This window comes from Coregonus lavaretus, assembly GCF_964263955.1.
Source record: "Coregonus lavaretus genome assembly, chromosome: 31".
Classification (NCBI taxonomy): domain Eukaryota; kingdom Metazoa; phylum Chordata; class Actinopteri; order Salmoniformes; family Salmonidae; genus Coregonus; species Coregonus lavaretus.
In genome coordinates, this window is record NC_140018.1 from 20,465,991 (window position 1) to 20,493,964 (window position 27,974).

The 27,974-nt window shown below is 45.7% G+C and overlaps 1 protein-coding gene across 1 annotated transcript; it reads right to left on the reverse strand.

The window, feature by feature from the left end:
• Positions 1 to 80: 80 nt before the first annotated feature.
• Positions 81 to 27,783, reverse strand: gtf3c2 (general transcription factor IIIC, polypeptide 2, beta). Its single transcript, XM_084149600.1, has 20 exons — positions 27,657 to 27,783; positions 26,444 to 26,895; positions 26,014 to 26,139; positions 25,539 to 25,890; positions 24,872 to 25,193; positions 24,610 to 24,704; positions 24,206 to 24,283; positions 23,980 to 24,078; positions 23,633 to 23,860; positions 23,378 to 23,489; positions 23,077 to 23,194; positions 9,403 to 9,434; positions 9,065 to 9,194; positions 8,743 to 8,887; positions 6,554 to 6,715; positions 6,255 to 6,342; positions 5,912 to 6,040; positions 5,259 to 5,429; positions 2,232 to 2,339; positions 81 to 955 (listed from the first exon to the last, which is right to left on the reverse strand). Exons 2-20 carry the CDS (start codon positions 26,877 to 26,879, stop codon positions 740 to 742), a joined length of 3,147 nt encoding a protein of 1,048 aa, XP_084005726.1. The 5' UTR covers positions 26,880 to 26,895; positions 27,657 to 27,783; the 3' UTR covers positions 81 to 739.
• Between the last annotated feature and the right edge of the window lie 191 nt (positions 27,784 to 27,974).

Here is a 27,974-nt window from a genome sequence, read left to right on the forward strand (position 1 = left end):
ACTAACTACAAGAGGCCTTGACCCAGACCCCTGGTACTCCTCTAGACACTTGGGAATAATGGGAATATGAGATTTAGAAAAGACAGAAAATATCATTTTAATAAACGGACACTGACAGACAAACCCTCAGAGACAAAGAAGTATAAACTCATTGGCTCAGAGACAAATACATCTAAAACATGGTTTATACCTGATATACAGAAGTCATGGACCTGAAAGTGTGAGATGGAAAAGGAACAGTGGCAAGAAAGGCAGAATATAAGCAGAATGAATGAACAGAAAAACCCTAAAGTGCTATAGCTTTGCAATGACGCCGAGTATGGGTTCTATAAGAACCCTTCAAGTCAGTCCTCAGTTCAATGTATTCACACCTTTTTTTCCAAATATATATAAAAAATAATAAAAACATTTATTAACAAGTTATAGCAAAATAGCATTTATTTTTCCTTCTTGAAATAAGTTAAATATAAAAACATTGTGGTCTTGCAGAAGATAAAAACACGGTGGGCTTACTGTCCAAACAAAGCAGCCAATCACATTCCTTGGGAGCTGGATCCTACCTTGAGATCCACTCCTGTAACTCAAACTTCCATGTAAATCTCCCTTTGACATGTAAATTCTGTGTGTGGATCCAAAGTTAGAATGAAGCCCTAATTTTAGTCTTTAGGAAGTTGAGAGTGGTGTACACTTCAGTCCACTGAGGGGGCGCTACAGAGAGCAGACCTCCAGGAACCTAGACCTATAGCTTTTCTGTGGTGTGTCTGACGGCACTGGCGTCCCCCTGGCTGTCTGTGGTGTCCTGGGTGAACATGGTGCTGAACTGGGCCTGGCTCTCCTGCACCATCTTGTTAATGTGAGAGCTGTTCATGGCCCTGAGGCAGTGGGCTCTTACCAGGCCCGCCTGGCCCCCAGACAACACCCAGCTCTGGGCACACAGGTTGGGGTTGAAACGGACCTATAAAGAAGAGAAGGAGAACATGGTGGGAACAGTCAGAGCACACAGATTATGATTTAGGATCATTTAGTGATGGCTCAGTTGTTTGAAGCATGGTGTTTGCGACACCAGACTTGTAGGTTGGATTTCTGCATGTGCAACTAACTGGATACAAATGACAATATTATGTTTATTGACCTTCAAGGAGAATTCATGTCCTCAACTCAACAGTCACACATCCACAACTAGAAATAAGGTGAGCCTGTCAACCAATAAATAACAGTGTAGGTGCTTGACAGTGGAGATTGATTAAGTCTGTTGTTAAAGTAACTGTCCCGTGAAATTTTTAAATGGGCATATTCTGTTAACTAATACCCAGATTATATTGCGGACTCATCATATACTCGTATTTGTAGCCAAAGCATAAATTGGAGAACTTTTTAAAATATCACCTCAAACTTGCTTGCTATTTCTTCATAGAGGATGTCATCCTCCTGGGGAGAATGAGCTGGCCAATCAGCGGTATACTCGCATTCATATTTTTTATGACCGGTATATGCCCACACCATTCTTAGGGTACGCCCACACCATTCCAATACAGAAAAGCTGCTTTTTAACATACTTAAATCACAATTTTTGGCCTGGAAAACTATTTAACTCAGTGTAATTAATGATAGGTTATATTTCATAGAAATTGGAAACACTGGACAGTTACTTTAATGCGACCAAATACACAGCTCTGCTCTCTGAAGCCATGGCTGCAATTAAGTTAGAGAGGGCTAATGCACTCTGACATCAGCGTTGAGCTCCAATGCAACTCTTTACCCAGCTCATCGATTCCCAATCAGGAGATCTACTCAATCCACAGCTTAATCCTGCCTGGCCAGGATCATTAGACTAGATAACACCACTACTGATATTTCTATTACCACTAATCTAGAGTCACTGCCTGGCTCCATGACCAATCCATGGGCTGCTATCACTGTTATAGCACAGCGCCTCCACTGGAAATGTTTGTCAAGGAGTCGCTGTGGCCCTTCAGATGAGAATTTTAGTCACAGAGATCACATTCACACAGCTTTCAGCTTGGCTGCTCCAGCAATGAAAAACATTACTATGAAAGAGCTGTTCAAGGTGGAATGGGTTGTGGGTTCGATTTCCACATTATGAAAAAAATAAAATAATGTATGCATTCACTAACTGTAAGTCGCTCTGGATAAGAGCATCTGCTAAATGACTAAAATGTCAATGTAAATGAATGCAGTCAGAGAATCATGTTTTTTGATCTTAGACATACCTTAGTTAGTGAAGCCAAAGGCATTAGGTCCAGACCCAGTCCCCCTTTGGCCTCTGCAGCCTGCATGTGCTTCCAAGGAGCTCGGTTCTGGACATTCTTAAACGTTCTCTGGAAGAGAAAGAGTTCAATAGTCTTAATTACAAGCTAAAACACCACAAAACTGAAACACCCAAACACAGAGCTATCATACAATACTCACTGTATCACAAACTAAATTAAGATGAATTTCTAAATTAATTTTTTTGACTATTTCTATCTCTGCATTAATGCTCCACATCTCCACTGACCGATACTGTAACAGTGGCCCATGGTAAAATGCCACAGCCCTCTGTGACCCCTCTCAAAGCATCAACCTTAGCATGTTTCCCACACTGGACAGCTGGGGAGACAGATTGAGGCCAAGGTACAGTGGGGGAAAAAAGTATTTAGTCAGCCACCAATTGTGCAAGTTCTCCCACTTAAAAAGATGAGAGAGGCCTGTAATTTTCATCATAGGTACACGTCAACTATGACAGACAAATCACATTGTAGGATTTTTTATGAATTTATTTGCAAATTATGGTGGAAAATAAGTATTTGGTCACCTACAAACAAGCAAGATTTCTGGCTCTCACAGACCTGTAACTTCTTCTTTAAGAGGCTCCTCTGTCCTCCACTCGTTACCTGTATTAATGGCACCTGTTTGAACTTGTTATCAGTATAAAAGACACCTGTCCACAACCTCAAACAGTTACACTGCAAACTCCACTATGGCCAAGACCAAAGAGCTGTCAAAGGACACCAGAAACAAAATTGTAGACCTGCACCAGGCTGGGAAGACTGAATCTGCAATAGGTAAGCAGCTTGGTTTGAAGAAATCAACTGTGGGAGCAATTATTAGGAAATGAAAGACATACAAGACCACTGATAATCTCCCTCGATCTGGGGCTCCACGCAAGATCTCACCCCGTGGGGTCAAAATGATCACAAGAACGGTGAGCAAAAATCCCAGAACCACACGGGGGGACCTAGTGAATGACCTGCAGAGAGCTGGGACCAAAGTAACAAAGCCTACCATCAGTAACACACTACGCCGCCAGGGACTCAAATCCTGCAGTGCCAGACGTGTCCCCCTGCTTTAGCCAGTACATGTCCAGGCCCGTCTGAAGTTTGCTAGAGTGCATTTGGATGATCCAGAAGAGGATTGGGAGAATGTCATATGGTCAGATCAAACCAAAATATAACTTTTTGGTAAAAACTCAACTCGTCGTGTTTGGAGGACAAAGAATGCTGAGTTGCATCCAAAGAACACCATACCTACTGTGAAGCATGGGGGTGGAAACATCATGCTTTGGGGCTGTTTTTCTGCAAAGGGACCAGGACGACTGATCCGTGTAGAGGAAAGAATGAATGGGGCCATGTATCGTGAGATTTTGAGTGAAAACCTTCCATCAGCAAGGGCATTGAAGATGAAACGTGGCTGGGTCTTTCAGCATGACAATGATCCCAAACACACAGCCCGGGCAACGAAGGAGTGGCTTCGTAAGAAGCATTTCAAGGTCCTGGAGTGGCCTAGCCAGTCTCCAGATCTCAACCCCATAGAAAATCTTTGGAGGGAGTTGAAAGTCTGTGTTGCATTTACATTTTAGTCATTTAGCAGACGCTCTTATCCAGAGCGACTTACAGTTAGTGAATACATTTTTTTTTATTTTTTATATATACTGGCCCCCCGTGGGAATCGAACCCACAACCCTGGCGTTGCAAACGCCATGCTCTATCAACTGAGCTACATCCCTGCCGGCCATTCCCTCCTCTACCCTGGACGACGCTGGGCCAATTGTGCGCCGCCCTTGAGTCTGCCCAGCGACAGCCCCAAAACATCACTGCTCTAGAGGAGATCTGCATGGAGGAATGGGCCAAAATACCAGCAACAGTGTGTGAAAACCTTGTGAAGACTTACAGAAAACGTTTGACCTGTGTCATTGCCAACAAAGGGTATATAACAAAGTATTAAGAAACTTTTGTTATTGACCAAATACTTATTTTCCACCATAATTTGCAAATAAATTCATAAAAAATCCTACAATGTGATTTTCTGGAAAATTTTCTCTCATTTTGTCTGTCATAGTTGACGTGTACCTATGATGAATATTACAGGCCTCTCTCATATTTTTAAGTGGGAGAACTTGCACAATTGGTGGCTGACTAAATACTTTTTATCCCCACTGTAGCTCTTCTCTCAGGGTTTGAGTAAGTGGAGCGTTATGTCAAGAAGCAGGAATAAACTCCACTGCCCTGGACAAGACATCCCCCACCTCCCACGCTAACAACAGGCCCTGGTCAGGTGACATACGTCAGAGGTAAGTGGGCCCTGGCCTGGTGGGTTGTGGGTAATGGACGTGCTTAGGCCATGGCGACTCGGGGTGGTATGTGAGGTGTGTGTGTGTGTGTGTGTATGTATGTGTGTGTGTGTGCAGGGCAGTGACAGGGCCGGTGGAGCGGAAGGCAGGGGAACAGATGGAGGAGCCATAGAGAGGGGAGAGGGGGAAGGAGGGGCGGTATAAATTAATGAAGGGTGCAACACTTAATCAAGTCCTAACCCAGGAGTCGGCCGTCACTAAGGGCCACGGCTAGGTGCACTGCTGGGTTGTCGTGGAAACCGACGGCACCAGTGTGTGAGCAGGGATGGCGTTTGCAGATGCGCCCTGGACCCTCCAGTTCCATCAGGTGTGTCTGAGATATAACTCAACTAATACATCTATTGGACCTAGCAGGCCACATGTGCTCTGTGCATAAACACACTGTGTGTATTGGTGTGTGTCATCAGCTGCTCAGACTGCAGTCTGGTCCTGACACACAAACACACACAATCCCCTACAATGCAGAGCTTAGGCAGTCTTGCGCTTAGAGCGAGCACACCCGGTATCCCATCATTTAACACACACAAACAGCCGAAGATTGCGCTGAGATGTAGCAGGAACAGAGCCCCCCCCCTCCCAACAGACAATATCTTCACTATCTCCTTCCTCTGTTTTAACCCTGACCCACCATGTCCATGTCGTGGTAGTGGAGGTAGTACTTATTGGCTGTCTCTCTGTAGGTCTGAGGTATATGATGGGACGTTCCATTACTAGTGGAACCACTTCCTTCCTCTCCAACTCCACCCTCATTCTCCTCAACTCCTTCTTTCAATTGGACCATTTCGGTTCTGAACACCGGCTGAAAAGAATAAAAGAAATGTGATTTAAGAGAAAAGATGGACCCATTTCGATTAAAAACATTCATACTGTAGTCCTTGTTGTGTAAGTCAATGTCATGAAATATAAAGTATACAAAAGGTATAATTAAGTAATAAGGCACCTCGTTGGTTTGTGGTATATGGCCAATATACCACGGCTAAGGGCTGTTTTAAAGCACGACGCAACACGGAGTGCCTGGATACAGCCCTTAGATGTAGCATATTGGCCATATACCACAAACCCCTGAGGTGCCTTATTGCTATTATAAACTGGTTACCAACGTAATTAGAACAGTAAAAATAAATATTTGGTCATACCCGTGGTATACGGTCTGATATACCACAGGTTTCAGCCAATTAGCATTCAGGGCTAGAACCACCCGGTTTGTAATGGTGACTTTAGAAATGCCGTTTTTGGAGATATCTATGTGTTGTGCGAGGCCGGGCTGGACAGGGTACGTACGAATCTGCGATCGATGGATCGTTTGAGGTAGCAGGGGTTGTTGAACAGGTTGGGTAGTAGGACCATGATCACATCTCCCACTGTGTCTGCCGTTACAGCCGTGTTCAGCCAATCAGAGATAGACAGGCTCTGCAGAAATACCAAGACGGACCAATCAACACAAGGAAGGGGGTTGGACAAATAAATATTGTGCAGCCCAATATCAACTCAACCCCTCGTCCCTATTCCCTCTGCACTAAAATAGATATGGAAGGATTTGATAGGTATAAGCAGTCTATAGAAGTGAATAGGGGTAGGGACTACAGTGGAATTGGTCGTGTTTCTGTCCCAGTTTCCCACTTACCCACATGGTCCCTTTCCGTGGCACCAGAAAGAGTGGCTTGAAGCCCAGATACCCTGAGTCAAAGTAATTGAGTCCATGTTGGCCAAACCTGAAGGGGGACACGAGAAATTAAACATGTCCCCTGACAAAACAGACCAAGAACAAAGCACAATACAATAGAACAGAATAGAACACCCCTCACAAGGTATTGATTACACAAGCAAAAGACGCACGGAGGGGAAAGTGAGGGGGGGTAGGAGATGACAATGGAGAGGTAAGATATGATTGAATCGGAGGGAGGAGAGGAGAGAGGGACTCACGTGGCGTAGGCGCTCTCCTGAGAGATGAAGACACCAGCCCAATGCAGGGGCCAGGCTGCCTCGGTGGAGAGGAAGCGCTTGAAGGACTGGCAGGGCTCCCAGGTCCTCCTCAGGTCCCACATTTTCACCAACCTGTCATCACCCGCCGTCACCATGAGGTCTCTAGGAGAAGGAAGGGCAGAGGAGAGAGGAGACGAGATGAGGGGATAAGGAGAGGAAGGAACAGCAGGAGGGAGGACAGGAAAGACATTAGTGGAGCTGATAGAGAGTAGAAAAGGCAGAGAGAAGATGGCAGACAGTCTAATCACAAAAGAGATGGAAATGAAGGAGGAAGAACGGTGGGAGGGGACAGCTCCAGTCTGCCAGCCCAGTGTCCTGTACAGTAGCTCTTCATTGTCCCTCATTAAAACCCAGCCAGCCAGATAAGACGGATGCCTGCAGTCTGTCCCCTACCAAACAGCCCAGCGGGGCCCGAGTGTCTCCATAACACCAGCCCATAGACTGGAGAATAACCCGCTGTTATGGTCTATCAATGTTGCACTCTAACCTGTGACTCATGATACTGCTGCAGATCTGTACAGCGTTCTAATAAAGCTGGTTTATAAGCAGCTGGTGGTTGTTCAGTATGCAGCAGACTGATGAGTGAGATGAGAGGAGGAACACTTTGCCTTCTAACTCTCCTAGCTAGCCAATTCGATTTCTCTGCTCTTGTTACATAGGAGATGCATGGCATGCTTCTTCTACACTTTCCTACAGGGGGTGCTATGAGAGGGAAGGGCAGGCACTGAGCACTAGCCAGTAAACTGAGTGGTATTGTTTGAGACCAGACCAGGGGTAGATCCCATCCCTTTAGTCCATGGGGATGTGATCATGAACACACTGTTACGGTAACAGAGAGCTCTAAGACATTACTCTCCCCATGATAGGTGTGAAACTTCCAGAGAGGCTGTCTTGTATGGCGGTGTCTGGAGCTCAATTAGCGTGCTGCCACTTACTTCATGAGACTATATGACCAGGATGGTCCGGCCCCTGGCCATAAGGACGTACCCTCTAGAGTCTGTCCCCGACAGAGCATCTGGAGTGGGGCAGGATTGACAGCTGAGTGCCCCCCTCCACTCCCTTCCTCTACCCTCACACGTTGACATGTTTACACAAGTCACAACAACATCTTCATTCCCCTCCTCTCTGCCCGCAGATCCACCATCTGTGTACCTCTCCGCTCCCCCTCCATCCTCCAATAAGGTAAATGGGAATGTGTTTTAGCTGAGAGAGAGAGTGTGTTTATTACAATTGCAGAGCTGTAGCTATCATCATGAGCCGTGAGAGTGTGTAAAAGTGTATGTTTATTAGAAATCCGGAGCGGTAGCGAGATACGGGGTGAGAGTCACACTTGGCTTCATCCACCTCCCACTGTTCCCTGCTCTCCCTCCCTCCCTGCACCACCCAGCTTCGCTCCAGCAGACTCAGACAGCCACATGGCGCAGAGCGGAGCTCACAGCCAGAAGGTCACTGCTTTTTACCTTCTACATGCTCAGAATGGTAATGATGGCGGGTGGCTCTGGTCTCTGAGCCTTATGTAGTCTCACACTATGGGGGCTTTCCGAGTGGCACAGCGGTCTAAGGCACAGCATCCGGGTTTGATCCCAGAGTCTGTAGTGACGCCTCAAGCACTGCGATGCAGTGCCTTAGACCGCTGCGCCACTCGGGAGGCCCCCATAGTGTGAGACTACATAAGCCGTGACCGGAAGACCCATGAGACGGCGCACAATTGGCCCAGTGTCGTCCGGGTTAGGGGAGGGTTTGGCCGGCCACGATTTCCTTGTCCCATCGCGCTCTAGCGACTCCTTGTGGCGGGCCAGGCGGCTGCAAGCTGTTTCCTCCGACACATTGGTGCGGCTGGCTTCCGGTGTTAAGCAAGCAGTGTGTCAAGAAGCAGTGCAGCTTGGCAGGGTCGTGTTAGGGAGGACGCATGGTTCTCGACCTTCGCCTCTCCTGAGTCCGTAGGGTTGTTACAGCGATGGGACAAGACTGTAACTACCAATTGGGGAGAAAAAGGGGTAAAAGTAAAAAATTAAAAGTGTAGCTTTTTGCTACAGCTTTGGTGCAGTTGGTCGTGTTGCAGGGCAGACTTTCAGAACCTAGTGGTTTGAGACAGGTCCTTGAATCCATCGCTCTGATTGGCTGTTTACCTGGATGCGTGGCAGAAGCTGAGGGCACGGGTGGCATTGTCGTGGGCGATGAAGCAGTGGTAGGGGTAGAGGGTGAAGGAGCGGTCTGGAGCACGCACCCGCTGCAGAATAGACTTACTGGACAGGTCCCACAGGGCCACCGTACCTGCAGCGGGAAGACAACAGGACATGTACTACAGCTGGAGGATTATCTGGATACGAGTCTGTAGGCTCACTGACTAAAGGGTTGAAGTTGGGCCAAAAGTGACAGTGACACCACAGGACACCCGTTTCACAGTGACACCTCAAAGGCATCCTGGACTATGATGTGTGGTAGTCATACCATCATAGAAGCCAGCAGCCAGGATGTTGTGAGGTTTGACAGGCAGCCAGTCCATGGAGAGGACCTGGTTATTCTTTTCATCGTGGTTTGTCTTGAAGGAGCCCCGCTTCAGAGTGATCACACCCTGTACCTACACACACACACACACACACACACACACGGACGAATGACAATGAGATTTGTACACACCAGCAGGACAAGCATCTCATAAGATTTCAAATAAAACAGTGTTTTCTCTTTCTCATAATTGCTGAGAGTTGAAGATGACACTTGGGCTAATTAAAACCCATACATCTGTAGTCTTCTCGATGAGGACGAGAGATCAGATATTAGCCTACCTGGCAGATCATCAGCGTTGGGCTGGCTCCACCTATTGGGAAACACATAAATAGTATTTATTAACTCTATGATTATTAATGGGAAGATAACTCAATACATGAACACAGATTTATTACGGATTGTAATTTAACAAACTGGGCTATGTGATGTGCGAACACACACACACACACACACACACTTAAATCAACAATCTCATTCACCCTGCGGTCAGTGCAGTCAGACATCACTGAGACAGAGAGAGACAGAGACAGGGAGCTGAGGAATCACAGTCCCTCTCCAAAGCCAGTCTGGTGTTAAATCGGCTGGCCGTCAGAATCCCAGGCCGTGTCTGTCTCCTCTACAAGATGGATGTGCCGGGACGGGGCCCAGGGCCATTCAATCACTGACTGGACATGGTACCGTTTGTCCGTCTGACTACTGTTTTTCAATAGAAGCAGACACTCAAGAGTCGGACTCTGAACCTTCTCTTGGCATTACACCCGATCTGACTGAACCCTTATCTGACTGGCTACCCTGCTGGCCCAGACCCAGAGAACCAGTCTCCTTCCCTGGATGTGTCCAGAGATCTGGCTACCCTCAGGCTACTGTTAGGATCCTGCCCCTGTCGGTCTATCAGCTCAGCCACTTAAACTGGCCTGATACCGAGGCATTTATGTGGCTGAAGCTTTATTTATTTATTACAAAAGGTTGTAATAACAGCATGGCGTTAGATAGATAAAAGAACAGGGACTGTTGAATATGTACAATACTGGAGAAATGTTCATGACACTTTATATCTAACAGGAGGAATACGGCAAAGGTTGGGTGTCTGAAAGAGTAGTGTTAGTCTGTGGAGGATTGCAGGTTCCGCTACCTCTCCTCTGGTCTCATCCCTCTCTACCCCACCTCTTCCACCCCCCCTACAGGTCGATGGGGTCGATACAGCATCACGCCTCACTGCCTCCCCACCCCACCTTCGACCCCCTCCACCCAAACCCAGCAGCCTCCCTTCCACATAGGCTGATTGAGGCCTGTGTGAGTGACAGGTCTGGGGGAGCTAGGTGTCAGATACTAGGCTGAAATTCATGGCTTCCAACACTAACAACTGCGTAGCGATGCATCTTCTTTGTCATTTCAATTATAGATCCTTGTCTGATGGAACGAGCTAGTAAATTATCTTCATTGAGCAAGGAGGAGATAGGCTGTTTTTTTAGCCAGGTTTTTTTTAACGGGCACTCTCACGCACACCAAAAGCTTTTTGTAATTATCTGCCCCAAACAGTCTTGCAGATGGTGAGCGCACGTGCACAAGCATCTGAACCCTTAACCCTGTCACTTTTGCACAGAGACAAGGCTGGCTCACAATAATAATAAATTACAGCGACGGCATTACAGAATGGGGTTTTGATGAACTAATTTGCATTTCATCCAGTCTTTTAAAAGCCCCCATTTCTCCCCCATCTCTCTCTAGCTTCATGGCTAAATGTAGACAATTCACTACATTCCCTCTCCTAGCCTCACACCTCGCCCTCCATACAGGCAGCACAAGGGCCCCTCTAATGTCACTTGTCACAGGTGTGGCTGTCCCGTCCTGCTGTGACTCTGAGGGGGTCATAGTTCAGTTTAGTAACCCAGCTAGGCTCTCCCAGACTAGCTAAATGTAACTTCTCAGGGCACTGACCATGTACTGTAACCTTTCATCCCCCAGCTCGGAACCTGGGGGATGGGGAGAGGCTGCTGTGGAACTGTGTATAATGAGGCATGGCAACAATTAACCGATATAAAAGGGCACTAAAAGAAGAAGAGAAAAGTCAGGGATTTTGGGCACTAAAAAAACAAAACAATGCTGCATCCACAAACGGCTCAAAAAGAGCACCATAAAAGTTGACCCCAACCTGATATACTGAAGGGAGCATTGTAACCCAATGGTGAATGACTCCAGCTTTCTGAGCTGCCTATATAGGGCCGACAGACTTAAAGCTGTGACTCTATAAACATAAAACCTTTGAGGCAGATGGATAAATGACAACCAGTGCTATAGAAAAAAATATAGGCTAAAAACAGAAGGTCCTGATGCTAGACAGGTCCATGAATCAGACCCTCTCTGCAGTGCTGCTCTTATCTCCTGGAGTGAGCCCTGCCTGGCTGGCTACCCTGTGTGTGTGTGTGTGTGTGTGTGTGTGTGTGTGTGTGTGTGTGTGTGATATATATATATATGTATGTGTGCAGTTATATATAGGTATGTGTGCAGTTATGAGTGTATCCTGCTGAAATGGTTCATTTGCTTCTGCTTTGAAAAATATAATTAGAACGTACATTCAAGTTAACTGGCCTCCCGAGTGGCGCAGCGGTCTAAGGAACTGCATCGCTGTGCTTGAGGCGTCACTACAGATCCGGGTTCGATCCCGGGCTGTGTCACAGCCGGCCTTGACCATGAGGCGACGCACAATTGGCCCAGCGTCGTCTAGGTTAGGGGAGTGTTTGGCCAGCCGGGATGTCCTTGTCCCACCATGCTGTAGAGACTTCTGTAGCGGGCCGGGCGCATGCACGCTGACACGGTCGCCAGTTGTATGGTGTTTCCTCCAACACAATTGGATATCACGAAAATGTGATAGTTGCCACAACTATGAGGGATGAAGCAGGTATTTTTTAGTGTAAATGATGGATGGGCCAGATAAACATCATCAACCTAATGACCGTAGTCTTTATCACATCGCCCCCAAGGCTGATGTACCTCATAAGGGAGTAGACTGTACGGCAGGTAGCCTAGCGGTTAGAGAGGCGAGCCAGCAACCGGAGGGTTGCCAGTTCGAATCCTGGGTCCGACAGGAAAAATCTGTTGGGAAGTGAGCTGGCAACCGGAGGGTTGCTGGTATCAAATCACAGCAGCTCCCCAGGCGCCCAGTGTTGCAGCCCCCCGCACCTCTCCAATACAACTTGTATCTGTATGCATGTGTGTCTTTCGGATGGATTGGGTTAAAAGCAAAAGTCACATTTTGGTTGGACCTTGTGTGCAATTGACCAATGCTCTTAACAGGACAGAGCAGTGTCATCTGTAAGAGATACAGTAAAACACTCAGACATTTACCTCTGATGCTACTTCAAGTGACTCCTTACAGTCTATGGTATATTATAAACCAGATGGTTGAGCCCTGAATGCTGATTGGCTGAAAGCTGTGGTATATCAGACCGTTTACCATGGGTATGACAAAAACAATACTTCTTACTAGTCTAATTACATTGTTAAACGTTTATAATAGAAAAAAGGCACCTTAGCCTCCCGAGTGGCGCAGTGCTTGAGGCGTCACTACAGACCCGGGTTCGATCCCGGGCCATGTCGCGACCGGGAGACCCATGAGGCGGTGCACAATTGGCCCAGCGTCGTCCTGGTTAGGGGAGGGTTTGGCCGGCCGGGATGTCCTTGTCCCATCGCGCTCTAGCGACTTGTATGGTGTAAACTCCAACACATTGGTGCGGCTGGCTTCCGGTTTAAGCGAGCAGTGTGTCAAGAAGCAGTGGGGCTTGGCAGGGTCGTGTTTCGGAGGACGCATGGCTCTCGACCTCCGTACGGGAGTTGCAGTGATGGGACAAGACTGTAACTACCAGTTGGATATCACAAAATTGGGGTATAAATCTAAGAAATAATATATATATATATATATACACATACACACAGTGGGGAGAACAAGTATTTGATACACTGATGATTTTGCAGGTTTTCCTACTTACAAAGCATGTAGAGGTCTGTAATTTTTATTATAGGTACACTTCAACTGTGAGAGAAGGAATCTAAAACAAAAATTCAGAAAATCACATTGTATGATTTTTAAGTAATTAATTTGCATTTTATTGCATGACATAAGTATTTGATCACCTACCAACCAGTAAGAATTCCGGCTCTCACAGACCTGTTAGTTTTTCTTTAAGAAGCCCTCCTGTTCTCCACTCATTACCTGTATTAACTGCACCTGTTTGAACTTGTTACCTGTATAAAAGACACCTGTCCACACACTCAATCAAACAGACTCCAACCTCTCCACAATGGTCAAGACCAGAGAGCTGTGTAAGGACATCAGGGATAAAATTGTAGACCTGCACAAGGCTGGGATGGGCTACAGGACAATAGGCAAGCAGCTTGGTGAGAAAATGGAAGAAGTTCAAGATGACGGTCAATCACCCTCGGTCTGGGGCTCCATGCAAGATCTCACCTCGTGGGGCATCAATGATCATGAGGAAGGTGAGGGATCAGCCCAGAACTACACGGCAGGACCTGGTCAATGACCTGAAGAGAGCTGGGACCACAGTCTCAAAGAAAACCATTAGTAACACACTATGCCGTCATGGATTAAAATCCTGCAGCGCACGCAAGGTCCCCCTGCTCAAGCCAGCGCATGTCCAGGCCCGTCTGAAGTTTGCCAATGACCATCTGGATGATCCAGAGGAGGAATGGGAGAAGGTCATGTGTTCTGATGAGACAAAAATAGAGCTTTTTGGTCTAAACTCCACTCGCCGTGTTTGGAGGAAGAAGAAGGATGAAAACAACCCCAAGAACACCATCCCAACCGTGAAGCATGGAGGTGGAAACATCATTCTTTGGGGATGCTTTTCTGCAAAGGGGACAGGACGACTGCACCGTATTGAGGGGAGGATGGATGGGGCCATGTATCGCGAGCCCTCAGTAAGAGCATTGAAGATGGGTCGTGGCTGGGTCTTCCAGCATGACAATGACCCGAAACACACAGCCAGGGCAACTAAGGAGTGGCTCTGTAAGAAGCATCAAGGTCCTGGAGTGGCCTAGCCAGTCTCCAGACCTGAACCCAATAGAAAATCTTTGGAGGGAGCTGAAAGTCCGTATTGCCCAGCGACAGCCCCGAAACCTGAAGGATCTGGAGAAGGTCTGTATGGAGGAGTGGGCCAAAATCCCTGCTGCAGTGTGTGCAAACCTGGACAAGACCTACAGGAAACGTATGATCTCTGTAATTGCAAACAAAGGTTTCTGTACCAAATATTAAGTTCTGCTTTTCTGATGTATGAAATACTTATGTCATGCAATAAAATGCAAATTAATTACTTAAATCATACAATGTGATTTTCTAGATTTTTGTTTTAGATTCCGTCTCTCACAGTTGAAGTGTACCTATGATAAAAATTACAGACCTCTACATGCTTTGTAAGTAGGAAAACCTGCAAAATCGGCAGTGTATCAAATACTTGTTCTCCCCACTGTGTGTGTGTATATATATATATACACACTGCTCAAAAAAATTAAGGGAACACTAAAATAACACATCCTAGATCTGAATGAATGAAATAATCTTATTAAATACTTTTTTCTTTACATAGTTGAATGTGCTGACAACAAAATCACACAAAAATTAAAATGGAAATCAAATTTATCAACCCATGGAGGTCTGGATTTGGAGTCACCCTCAAAATTAAAGTGGAAAACCACACTACAGGCTGATCCAACTTTGATGTAATGTCCTTAAAACAAGTCAAAATGAGGCTCAGTAGTGTGTGTGGCCTCCACGTGCCTGTATGACCTTCCTACAACGCCTGGGCATGCTCCTGATGAGGTGGCGGATGGTTTCCTGAGGGATCTCCTCCCAGACCTGGACTAAAGCATCCGCCAACTCCTGGACAGTCTGTGGTGCAACGTGGCGTTGGTGGATGGAGCGAGACATGATGTCCCAGATGTGCTCAATTGGATTCAGGTCTGGGGAACGGGCGGGCCAGTCCATAGCATCAATGCCTTCCTCTTGCAGGAACTGCTGACACACTCCAGCCACATGAGGTCTAGCATTGTCTTGCATTAGGAGGAACCCAGGGCCAACCGCACCAGCATATGGTCTCACAAGGGGTCTGAGGATCTCATCTCGGTACCTAATGGCAGTCAGGCTACCTCTGGCGAGCACATGGAGGGCTGTGCGGCCCCCCAAAGAAATGCCACCCCACACCATGACTGACCCACTGCCAAACCGGTCATGCTGGAGGATGTTGCAGGCAGCAGAACGTTCTCCACGGCGTCTCCAGACTCTGTCACGTCTGTCACATGTGCTCAGTGTGAACCTGCTTTCATCTGTGAAGAGCACAGGGCGCCAGTGGCGAATTTGCCAATCTTGGTGTTCTCTGGCAAATGCCAAACGTCCTGCACGGTGTTGGGCTGTAAGCACAACCCCCACCTGTGGACGTCGGGCCCTCATACCACCCTCATGGAGTCTGTTTCTGACCGTTTGAGCAGACACATGCACATTTGTGGCCTGCTGGAGGTCATTTTTCAGGGCTCTGGCAGTGCTCCTGCTGCTCCTCCTTGCACAAAGGCGGAGGTAGCAGTCCTGCTGCTGGGTTGTTGCCCTCCTACGGCCTCCTCCACGTCTCCTGATGTACTGGCCTGTCTCCTGGTAGCGCCTCCATGCTCTGGACACTACGCTGACAGACACAGCAAACCTTCTTGCCACAGCTCGCATTGATGTGCCATCCTGGATGAGCTGCACTACCTGAGCGACTTGTGTGGGTTGTAGACTCCGTCTCATGTTACCACTAGAGTGAAAGCACCCCCAGCATTCAAAAGTGACCAAAACATCAGCCAGGAAGCATAGGAACTGAGAAGTGGTCTGTGGTCACCACCTGCAAAACCAGTCCTTTATTGGGGGGTGTCTTGCTAATTGCCTATAAATTCCACCTGTTGTCTATTCCATTTGCACAACAGCATGTGACATTTATTGTCAATCAGTGTTTCTTCCTAAGTGGACAGTTTGATTTCACAGAAGTGTGATTGACTTGGAGTTACATTGTGTTGTTTAAGTGTTCCCTTAATTTTTTTGAGCAGTATATATATATATATACACACACACACAGTACCAGTCAAAAGTTTGGACACACCTACTCATTCAAGGGTTTTTCTTTATTTTTTTACTATTTTCTACATTGTAGAATAATAGTGAAGACATCAAAACTATGAAATAACACATATGGAATCATGTATTAACCAAAAAAGTGTTAAACAAATCAAAATATATTTTATATTTGAGATTCTTCAAAGTAGCCACCATTTGCCTTGATGACAGCTTTGCACACTCTTGGCATTCTCTCAACCACCTTCATGAGTTCCTGAGTGGCGCAGCGGTCTAAGGCACTGCATCTCAGTGCTTGAGGCGTCACTACAGACCCCCGGTTCGATTCCAGGCTGTATCACAACCGGCTGTGATTGGGAGTCCCATAGGGCAGCGCACAATTGGCCCGGTTTGTCCGGTGTAGGCCGTCATTATAAATAAAAATGTGTTCTTAACTGACTTGCCTAGTTAAATAAAATAAATTAGGTAGTCACCTGGCAGACATATCAGTGTGGATGTCGGATCACCACCTCAAGCTGAACCTCGGCAAGATGGAGCTGCTCTTCCTCCCGGGGAAGGACTGCCCGTTCCATGATCTCGCCATCACGGTTGACAACTCCGTTGTGTCCTCCTCCCAGAGTGTGAAGAGCCTTGGCGTGACCCTGGACAACACCCTGTCGTTCTCCGCTAACATCAAGGCGGTGACCCGATCCTGTAGGTTCATGCTCTACAACATTCGGAGAGTACGACCCTGCCTTACACAGGAAGCGGCACAGTTCCTAATCCAGGCACTTGTCATCTCCCGTCTGGATTACTGCAACTCGCTGTTGGCTGGGCTCCCTGCCTGTGCCATTAAACCCCTACAACTCATCCAGAATGCCGCAGCCTGTCTGATGTTCAACCTTCCCAAGTTCTCTCACGTCACCCCGCTCCTCCGCACACTCCACTGGCTTCCAGTTGAAGCTCGCATCTGCTACAAGACCATGGTGCTTGCCCACGGAGCTGTGAGGGGAACGGCACCTCCGTACCTTCAGTCTCTACACCCAAACGAGGGCATTGCGTTCATCCACCTCTGGCCTGCTGGCTCCCCTACCTCTGCGGAAGCACAGTTCCCGCTCAGCCCAGTCAAAACTGTTCGCTGCTCTGGCACCCCAATGGTGGAACAAGCTCCCTTACGACGCCAGGACAGCGGAGTCACTCACCACCTTCCGGAGACATTTGAAACCCCACCTCTTTAAGGAATACCTGGGATAGGATAAAGTAATCCTTCTACCCCCCCTTTACCCCACCCCCCAAAAAAATTGTTTTTAAAGTGGTTATCCCACTGGCTATAAGGTGAATGCACCAATTTGTAAGTCGCTCTGGATAAGAGCATCTGCTAAATGACATAAATGTAAATTTCAATTAACAGGTGTGTCAATTTCTTTCCTTCTTAATGCGTTTGAGACAATAGTAAAAATAAAGAAAAACCCTTGAATGAGTAGGTGTTCTAAAACTTTTGACCAGTAGTGTAGATGTTATGTCTTAGTAGTGTGTAGCAACAGTGAGTACTTGGCAGTTATAACAGATATAGATAGATTAGGGGTATAATATGGTTACTATATATAATAATTAAGCCATAATATACCACTGCTAAGGGCAGTTCTAATGTGAAACGCGGAGTGCCTGGATACAGCCCTTAGCCGTGGTATATTCGTCATATACCACAAACCCCTAAGGTGCTATATATATATATATATATATATATATATATATATACACACACATACATAAAAAAGTATCCCCTAGCTTTGGGACACATCGGGAGTCTGTATTGGTTGGACTCCCCGAGTTGTGCATCATTCTGGTGGTTGGCGTCGGAAAATAACCATACCACAAAAAAAAAAAAACGTTTCCTGTCAATAAACGCACATGAATACCCTCTAGGAACGTCAGAATCAAACTTTTGTCTGAACCGCAACATATTCCTGCCAAATTAGACAGCAGGCTGCCATTAGACCACGCACTTCACCCGATACTTCCTATAACGAAATCCACTAGTTTACACAGCAGGAATATGGTGCGGTCCCCAATTATAGTGCACGGAAAATGGCAATTTTCGTGGTCAATCTTCGTGTAAATAACACATTTTTTAGAAGACAATCGTGGTAATTGCTTCCAATACACCAGATGCATGTCCTTGGACCGATTATTTTAAAATCGTACACATAATAATAATTTAGTTGCTAATGGCAGCCTGCAGTACCCCAGTCGGCCTTCAACTCAAGTTACTCAATGGGGGGCAGCACTGAGCTAGCCTGCAACGTCACTTCCTGGAGTAGTTCAAACTGCCCATGTTATGTCTCCATGAGATGCCATCTTAACCGACTTCATTTGGCTTCAATGCGCTATTGAGTCTTCGCGTAGGAATGAATGGTGTCACGTGATCGATGGTTTTGTCCATTCATTTATAGTCACTGTGATAAACGCATTGTAATGCAGAGTTTGATACCGCTATGTCGATGGCACGTTGGAGTGCATGACCTTGTAGACAGATTTGTACTCTCCAGTAAATGTGAAAGAGTTCTTACAGACAGACTGGGATGAGAGACTGTGGTTAGAATCATCGAAGGATGACTCCAGGCAAGCAATTATCTCTCCCTCTGCCTGCCCCTATCCACCCTACCATCCCCTCCCTTCATTTTGTCACCTCCCTCCATCTCTCGTTCTACTGCAGAGATGAATAGAAGGATGCGCACGCAAACATACGTGCGCGTGCGCACACGGACACATTGTGTTAGATGTGTGAGGATGCAGTTTTCGTGGTGTGGACAGTCCATGCATCAGCACAACAATGGGAGAATAATGCAGTGGGGGAGAAAGCCCCAGCAGAGTGACTATTACCTTGGTCAAAGATCATGTGATCCCAGGGGAGATTTGGAGAGGCAGGCAGAAATGTGTATGGGACATAGGAGGAAAATTACAACATATGCACTGACACGAGCACACCTGTAACTGAAGATGTCAATAGATTTTTATGGTAAATAGCCTAAGGCATCAGATTTAATAATAACAAAACAAAAATGTGCCCTTACATCAAAAAACGAAGACAATACGAATACGGATTTATCTGACTTGGCGAAAAATATTTGCCACTTCAATGAGCAGCATGAAAACTGATTTTAAAAAGACTTCCAGCTTTTCTGCAGGACCAAGTTCAGGCTGTTGAATGACAATACTGCTCCCTTCTGGAACAGCACATACAACTACAACACCAGAGTAGGTTTGATTCCGGGATATATTACTGATATAATATTTTTACATTTTTAGCAGACGCTCTTATCCAGAGCGACTTACAGTTAGTGAGTGCATACCTTTTTCATACTGGCCCCCGTGGGAAACGAACCCACAACCAGGGACGGCTTGTTCAATAGGGCGATATGGGCGACGCACTGCCAAACGGGAAAAGGAAGGGATTTTTTTTCTAATCAATTATTTAAAAAAAAATTAAATAAAAAAAAATATTTTTTTTTTATAAATTTATAAAAAATTATATCACGGCAACAGCAGTTATCAGTGTTCACGTCTGATCTGCCAGCCACTAAATGTCAAATCAGGCTAAAGTCGTGCTTCAAATGGCCCCGCCCGTTTTTTGGGCGATTTCAGTCAGGTTGAAAATCGCCCAGAAGTCTGTCATAGACTCCCATGTAAAATCTAGTTTTGTCACATTTCAAAGCTTTCAATACATTCTCTATGGGTGTCTGTGGGCTTGCACTTACGCGCTTTCGTCATACATAACGTAACCACGAATGAACGTAACTAAGAAAAGACCAGGTAGCAGCCTCATTCAATTCACTACTACTATCAAAATGGCTAGGCTTCAGTCCAACTCGATTGTGTGTTTGAAAGAAGTTCCTTTTTGTCGGCGAACAAATGAAGATAAATTGGCAACGAAACAATTAGGACCCCCCAGACCAAATTTAATAATTCAACAGGTGTCTACTAAAGGGGGGAAGTCCTACACCCGAGGATTTTCCAAAAATTGGTATGAACGGAAAACCTGGCTAGCAGGCTGCGATGTAGCTAATGCAGTTTTTTGCTACCCCTGCTTACTCTTCCACCCTGAAGGCGGCACAGCAGACAGCACCGCTTGGACAGCGACTGGTGTAACCGACATGCACCATCTTTCAGAAAAGATTAAGAAAAATTAGCTGTCAAAGACCCACATATAGCTGTTTGAGATTGTCTGCTTTTGGGAGAGTGAATATTGCCACTCAACTGGATGAGGGATACAGGCTAGCTGTCCGCCGCCACAACGATGAGGTTAGCAACAGCAGAGTCGTGAACACTGTCTACGAGAATCGAGACGACCTCATATAATGTTTTGAAGCCATCCGGACGGGTTCATTGGGTTCATTTGACCAGCACACCTTGAGAGAGGCAGCTGGCTACGTGAGGATACTACATGATGAAGATTTAATTTTTTTCCTGCGGCTTTTTCACAAAATCATGCCCCACGTCGACATTCTGTACCAGAAGCTACAGAAGAAGGACATCGATGCTGTCTCTATCAAACGTGCCCTCGACAGCTTCACAAGCAAGTGCAGGCCATAAGGTAAGATTAAACAGATATCAAAAAATGTGGTAAAAGCTCTTGTTGATCCTGCAATCTGAACAAATACCAAGATGCTGTATTTTCAGCTGATATTTCATTTGTTTATGGAAATGCATATTGTTTATGCAGTGTTGAGGAATGTGAAAGAACACCCTTGATTATTTTTACTGTGATAACTTATTTTGCTTTTGTAAGCCAACACTTTTGAGATCAGTCAATAAATGCTTCTGGTATTGACTTATATGCTGCCCCTGTCTTCATGTTGTTGCTGGACATATCTTTTTAAAAATGTGTGTAGGTCACCTAAATCATCAGAAAAATTGCCCTCCCTGAGAATTTGTTCAGGAGCCGCCACTGCCCACAACCCTGGCGTTGCAAGCGCCATGCTCTACCAACTGAGCTACAGGGGACTATATATCTGTCACAGATCAAAATTCTATCACAAATTACTAATATATGTCTTAATTGTCAGTTGCTTTGGTTCTATCATGTGTTAAAGTGGAACTGACCGCGTTTTAGCAACATTAAATCTTCTATTAAAATACACCCCCAGGAAGAATATGCCTTTTCTTATATTTTTGACAAGCGAGCACTTCGATATGGTCATTTTCACGTTTCATAGATTCATACTATGTTTGGGAAAGACGTTGAGAAAATTCTATAGCAATATAGAGTGGGAAAGCAGACATGCCTTTCGACAATTAATAGACACTGCAGTATATTAAACCTAATAAAAACGTGTCTTATCCAGGATCGGAGTCTACACAGACCCGTGCACCATAGCCAATCAGAGCTACAGTAGGCCTTTATGCAAATAAGCCATTTGCCACACCGACAGTGTTGGCAAAAATATTTTGCGAGTTTTCAGACCCTTCCAGTTACTTATATTGGTAAACGATTCTAGAGACAAATGCAGCTGTTTACACGGGCCCACTGTGTTTACAGGCAGTAGCAACAGCGCGACTTTAGATCATTAGAAAGCGTTTGCCAAAAGGCACAAAATACACCTGAATGGATTTCTGCAAATATGTAAATACCACGTGAGTCCTCTTACATTTGGGAACTTTACAGTCCTATTGATCAAACAACCATGAAAACGTAGGCTCTCTTCCTCAGTTGCCTATGCACAACAAGATCAACAACTAATGCTAGCCGGAGCGAGATGTAAAAAATTTAACGAGGGAACAGTAGATAAATCCTCTCAAACCTTTTCAGCTTGTAGTTGGCCGTACAAATTGCACTGATAAACGATGGGGAATAGTAAGTAGCCTGCTCGCTCTTCTGCAGCTTGCCTGCCAATGCATGCTTGTCCCAACCCACGTTTTGACACCGGAATGGGAACTTGCCAGCCTGTCCGCCCATTTGATCAATGCCAAATACATTTGATTGACAACTAAGAAATATGCTAACTGTGGATAACAGTCGTACAAGTTCAGTATAGCTAGCTAGCAAAGTGATTCACATTTCTTGCTAGCTAACCAAATGACACCCGCATCTCTAGCTGTAGCCACCAAAAAACGATATTGGGGGAAAAAGTCGCCTACTCAACCACTCGTCCAATGACAACATCCTACCAGCAGCTAGCTAACGTTAGGCACCGTGTTTTTAGCTTGCTAAATAAATAGCTACATAAATAGATAAGCTAGCCTATTGGCCACGTTATGACCGACTTGTGATCATTGTCCTTGCTAGTTTGATTGTATTGACATTCCCAGCCCTGGTTACATTCGTCAGTTTTTGTCCAAAATATTGAGTCATTGAAACTGAAACAGTGCATCCCGAATGGCTGGAGGAAGTAAACAATTTACCGGGCCAGCTGTGATTTACATTTACATTTACATTTTAGTCATTTAGCAGACGCTCTTATCCAGAGCGACTTACAGGAGCAATTAGGGTTAAGTGCCTTGCTCAAGGGCACATTAACGTCATTTAGCAGACGCTCTTAGCCAGAGCGACTCACAAATTGGTGCGTTCACCCTATAGCCAGTGGGATAACCACTTTACAACCTGATAGCAATATTTGTTGGACTGACAATAAATGTATTGGTGAATTATATTAATCATGCATTAAACTGCCAGCAATACCTTACTCTATCTACATCATGGAATTTTTAGTCAAATATAACCTATTTTTAAAACCTAATAAAGTTGGTTTTGTAGCATAAACTGGGAATTTGATATTTTTACTGATATCATGATTGTCTGTTTGTTTCATATCTGCAAAGTAGTTAAAACGCTGTCAGTTCCACTTTAAATGAGCATGCTAACCTTTAGCGGTGTGTTTCCTGCGGGCTAGTAGTGTGTCAGGGTGAGGCAGGCTGTAGATGGTGATGTGACCATCTGATGTGGAGGCAGCCAGGAGACCCATTCTGGGCATGTGAGGGGCCTGCCAGAGAGAGGGGGAGGACAGAAGGAAAGAGAGGGACAAAGAGAGTCATACATTCTATTTTTTAGTGTTTTATACAGTTCTCTTTTACAGTCATGTTTAGCCATTATGCAGTAACAGACATTACTGATGTAGATTTAACATGTCAGGTCCCTGTGTATCTCTGTGTGCTTCTGTTCCTACCTTCCTGTTAGTGGTGGGCAGCTCCCAGGCTCCTCCTGGACACCACTTCAGGTTCCACACAAAGCCTTTATCCTGGGCAATACCATAGGCCAGCCGTGGAGAGGACTGGGGACTGGGGAGAGATGGAGCAGAGAGATGGCCCAGAGAAAGGTAGAAAGATCAAGAAGATTGTAGCGGTAGATAGAAAAATATATAGTTATTTAAGAAAAAAAACGATACTGATCCCCATTAACTGGCCATTGCCATGGTCCCTACCTGGTGTTGTACTGGAGTTGTCCCATATCCCAGATCTGGATGAGTCCAGGTTTGGTGTACAACTCATTCATCCTGTGCTGGTCATCCAGGTTCCTGTGGCAGTAGATGGCAGCGCACTGGCTGGCAGGGGCGCCATCGGGGGTGGGGCACCAGTCCATGGCCCACACCGGGCCGCCCGTATAGAATAGCATGTCCCAGCGCTCAGGATGAGGTGGCAGGCACTCAAACCTGGACAGCAAACAACAGTAAGATACTTTAAAAAAAAATTATATATATATATCAAGGACTTGACCAAGACCTTGGTGTTGCTAGCACCACAATTACAAATTGAGCTACAAAGGACCTACCTCTTCATTCTGTGCAGAGGAGTCTCCTCTCTGATGCCCTCTCTGGAGAAGGTGAAGGCTGTAGACATCATCTCCTGCGGTAGATACTGCTCAGCCTCACTGGGAGGGGAAATGCATACCAAACATTTGATGTATTCTTGGGTTACTTGATTTGTGAGATATATGTAGTATTTTTTCTGGGAGATCAAGTATAATGTAATAATCAAATGTGTAATGATATTTCTACCTGTCCGACAAGCAATGCCAATCCTTCTCTGAAGGTATCCACTCAGCAAAGACCCATTCGTTACAGTGTTCATCACGGCTGCAAAAGACAGTCAGTCAAACCCACAGAAAGAGCCAGGACAAAAGACCCAGGAGTGAATAATGTAAATGCATTGAGCACCCCCTACTGGCAGTAAGCAATAAAACCTCATTTTTTTATTGCTACATACATTTACTCATTTAGCAGACGCTCTTATCCAGAGCTACTTATAGGAGCAATTAGAGTTAAGTGCCTTGCTCAAGGGCACATCAACAGATTTTTCACCTAGTTGGCTCGGGGATTAGAACCAGCGACCTTTTGGTTACTGGCACAACGCTCTTAACCACTAAGCTACCTGCCCCATAGAAGACAGGCGAGCCACTTACAAGGTCTTGGTGGTTTTGGTGCACATCCAGATGGGTCCCATCACGATGTTGGTCAGTCCATTGGGGGCGTTACCATGATATCGAGCTTGACTTGACTGAGTGACAAAAAATAAAACATGACAACGGTAACACAAAAGTCTTCATTTAGTTTGTCATTGGTCTCAGACTGTGGTCGTCTAGTGGGAAAAATACCTCCCAATATCTCTTGGTTTGTCTGCTAGTCTATTTATCACAATCTTCTGTTAAAAAAAATGGTACTCACAAGACCTCTGGAAATGCGTCTGGATCTAAGGTCTTTCGTTGGTGTGTGCCTCTGCTCCAAGTCTAAGTCTAGGTCTTCTTGAGTATCTTCATCCTCACGTTCCTCCTCAGTGTCTTTATTTTCTGGAACAAAGTCCATATCCTCTGCGGCGTTGTCACTGTCAAAATCAGGGGCCTTCCTCTTCTTGCCCTTGCCTCTGGTCCGTTTCTGGGGCTGGGTTGAGCTGGGGCTGGGGACTGGGCTAGACTCCCAGTCGTTCTTAGTAGCATTGTCAGATTGGTTGTATACCTCCTTGGCCAGGGTATGGAGGTACTGCAATGCACTGAGATAGAACAGAAACATACAACAATGGGTCAATTGAGCATTACTTTTTCCAAACTCTGAAATGTGAAATTGCTTTTGATGTGAAGAGATAAAGTTTGATTTGGTGGCCATTTATGATTGTTTTATAATAGAGTCCATCCAAAGTGAATGAGATATTGAAAAAGCATTGGGAGCCAAAGGTAGCTGTATAAAACACTGGCCAAACAAGAAGAATACTACTACTCATTCACTGAAATCTCCACTAATAGGCATACTGTATAGGAGCATCTCTTCTTTACCATCAGAGACTGCTTACTTGCTGTAACAGAATCAAAATGATGGGGGACTAGATGATGTCACATACGCTTTTGCTGCCCTCCGCTTGGGTCTGCCACCAGGGGTGGTTTCAGGCTCCTCTGGGGTCTCCCTCAGTTCCGGGACTGCAGGGGGGGGCGTGGAGTTGACCTGTGGTGTTTCCTGTTGTATTTTCTTGGCAGAGGTCTTCTTGGCAGGGGTCTGTTTGATAAGCCCCTTTTCACTGTTTATGCTCGAGACCGCTGCCTTTTTCTGTGGTGTCTTTTTGGCAGGTGTCTTTTTGGGGGTTTTCGGTTTTGGGGTCTTTTTGGCAGGCTCCTGCTGGTCAGTTTCTGTGTTGGAGACAGATTTTTTCAGGCCCCTCTTTTTCCTTGGCTTTTCTGTTGAGTCAGGACATTGTACTATGAGGAAAAAATAGACCAAAATATACATCAGAGCAACAAAAGAGGCAAGTTGGTTTGCGCTATCATCTAGGCATATATTAGGCTACTACTAGTACACAATATTAATAACCAGGCACTCACGGTCTGTGTTGGTCATGTCGGTGTCTGGTTCGCTCTGATATTTCGGATTAGGGACTCTTTTTCTCTGCAGACGATTTCCCGGGGTGGAGGATGTTACAGGAAGCTCTTCTGGAGGCAGCTCCTGGCCTGAGGAAACATAGGAACGTGGTGGGGTCTGTCCTCCACTACATGCAGTATGGAATGCAAAATTCCCTAAAAACATGCCACTTCGATCCAGCTATGAAGTGACTTTTTTCGTTGTAGGTTAGGAGAATTATCGTTGCAGGTTAGGAAAATTAGGTTAAGGTTAGTTAAAGGGTTAGCGAAAAGGCTCTCCTAACCTGCTACGAAAAGTAACTTCTGGTCGTAGCTGTATTGAAGTGGCGTGTTTTTAGGGAGTCACATGGAACACTTAACTTTATTAAACAGTGTCACTCTCTCTGCTGCTTACCTTGTTCAGATGTAGCACCAACAGCCTCCCCATTTGTGTCCTGAGGTTTTTCATGTGGATTGGTCTGCGCCTCTGCCCGAGGCTTTTCGTGTGGATCAGTCTGCTCCTCTGTCTCCTCTCCATGGGGTACGCCCATGGACTCGCTACCCTGTTTGCCCAACTTCTGGGCAATGGTTGCCATCAACAGCCTAGACAACCTTACTGAGCAACGCTTCTGCGTCACAGGCAGACTAGATAACTTTACTGAGCAACTCTTCTTTGTCACAGGTAGCCTACACAACCTTACTGAGCACCACTTATCAGTCAAAAGAAGCCTTGACAGCCTTACTGAGCACCTCTTCTTTATCACAGAAAGCCTAGACAACTTTACTGAGCATCTCTTCTTGGTGAGAGGCAGCCTTAACAGCCTAACTGTGCAACTCTCTGTCACAGGCATACGTCCTACAGCATACCTGAGAGAGAGAGAGAGAGAGAGAGAGAGAGAGAGAGAGAGAGAGACTTCACCAATTGAAACATGGGACAGTGGATACCATAGTTTATTTGCAAATTTCACAGAATGATTGCAGTGCATATTGCATGATACTCTTGCTTGCTAGTTAGCTAAGCTGGTTATTGGCTAGTTAATCACATCACTCATCTTTGGCAGATGACTGGAGGGCACATGTAGCCAACCCACATGTAGGAGTATGTGCCACTGACTGATTTGCATTGACTGATTGATTGATTTAAATCGATAATCGACTAAAAGTCGTCAAAAACGGAAAAATAGTTGGTAATGACAAAACTAACGTTAGCGAACTGGACGTTTATGGCATAACTAGCTAAATTTGCTACGTACACACTTGCTACAGCAAGTTTATGTAGGAAGTGTCCGGCGTTAGCTAGCTAGCTAATGTCAATATGCTACAAGAATAGCTAGCTATGTAGCTAGCTACATATATTTTCTTGAGATGTCTGTCATAATACTGACTAGGACAGGGTCTGTGGTAAAAGTTAGCTAATCGCGCAGACGCGTACAACACAAAAGACATCGAACATTTCTTCCAAGAGTCTATACTATTCCGTGGCTCATGGTTTATAGACCTCGTTTCCCAGTTGGCCTGACTCGCGCCTATCCTCTAACCCCCGGTTCGAATCCCCATGCTCGTGCCAATATGGGTCAGTTACGATGGAATACAGATGAAAAGTCACATAATTTAGAATCTATAGTTACCGGTTAAAACTCCTTCAATGTCCTTATCGCCGCCAACAGCAACAATAACGTACTTTAACAGTAATATTCTCAATCGGTAGTCTGTATAGCGTGGATTTAGCTGAAGACCGCCATATTTGCTGTGACCAAAGAGACGATATTGGCCGGTAGACTGCTGCCCCCTTCTGTCCGAAACTAAATATTGCCTTGGTGCATGGCTGCGATACACCTTTCTGCCACAGGTGGGGCCCAAAGTGCTGAAGTGGATACAACCAGAGCTGGTGCATCACTCCTCTTTCATTCAACACCTGCAGGCATTAGTTGTTTACTGTGTAAGGC

Excerpts from the sequence above, each read along its gene's own strand:
- gtf3c2 (XM_084149600.1), bottom strand. The coding sequence starts at position 26,879 with ATGCCTGTGACAGAGAGTTGCACAGTTAGGCTGTTAAGGCTGCCTCTC. Across the intron at positions 23,195-23,377 it reads TGCCCACCACTAACAGGAAG|GCCCCTCACATGCCCAGAAT; the intron begins GTAGGAACAGAA and ends TCTCTCTGGCAG. Across the intron at positions 956-2,231 it reads CTTTGGCTTCACTAACTAAG|GTCCGTTTCAACCCCAACCT; the intron begins GTATGTCTAAGA and ends TCTTCTTTATAG.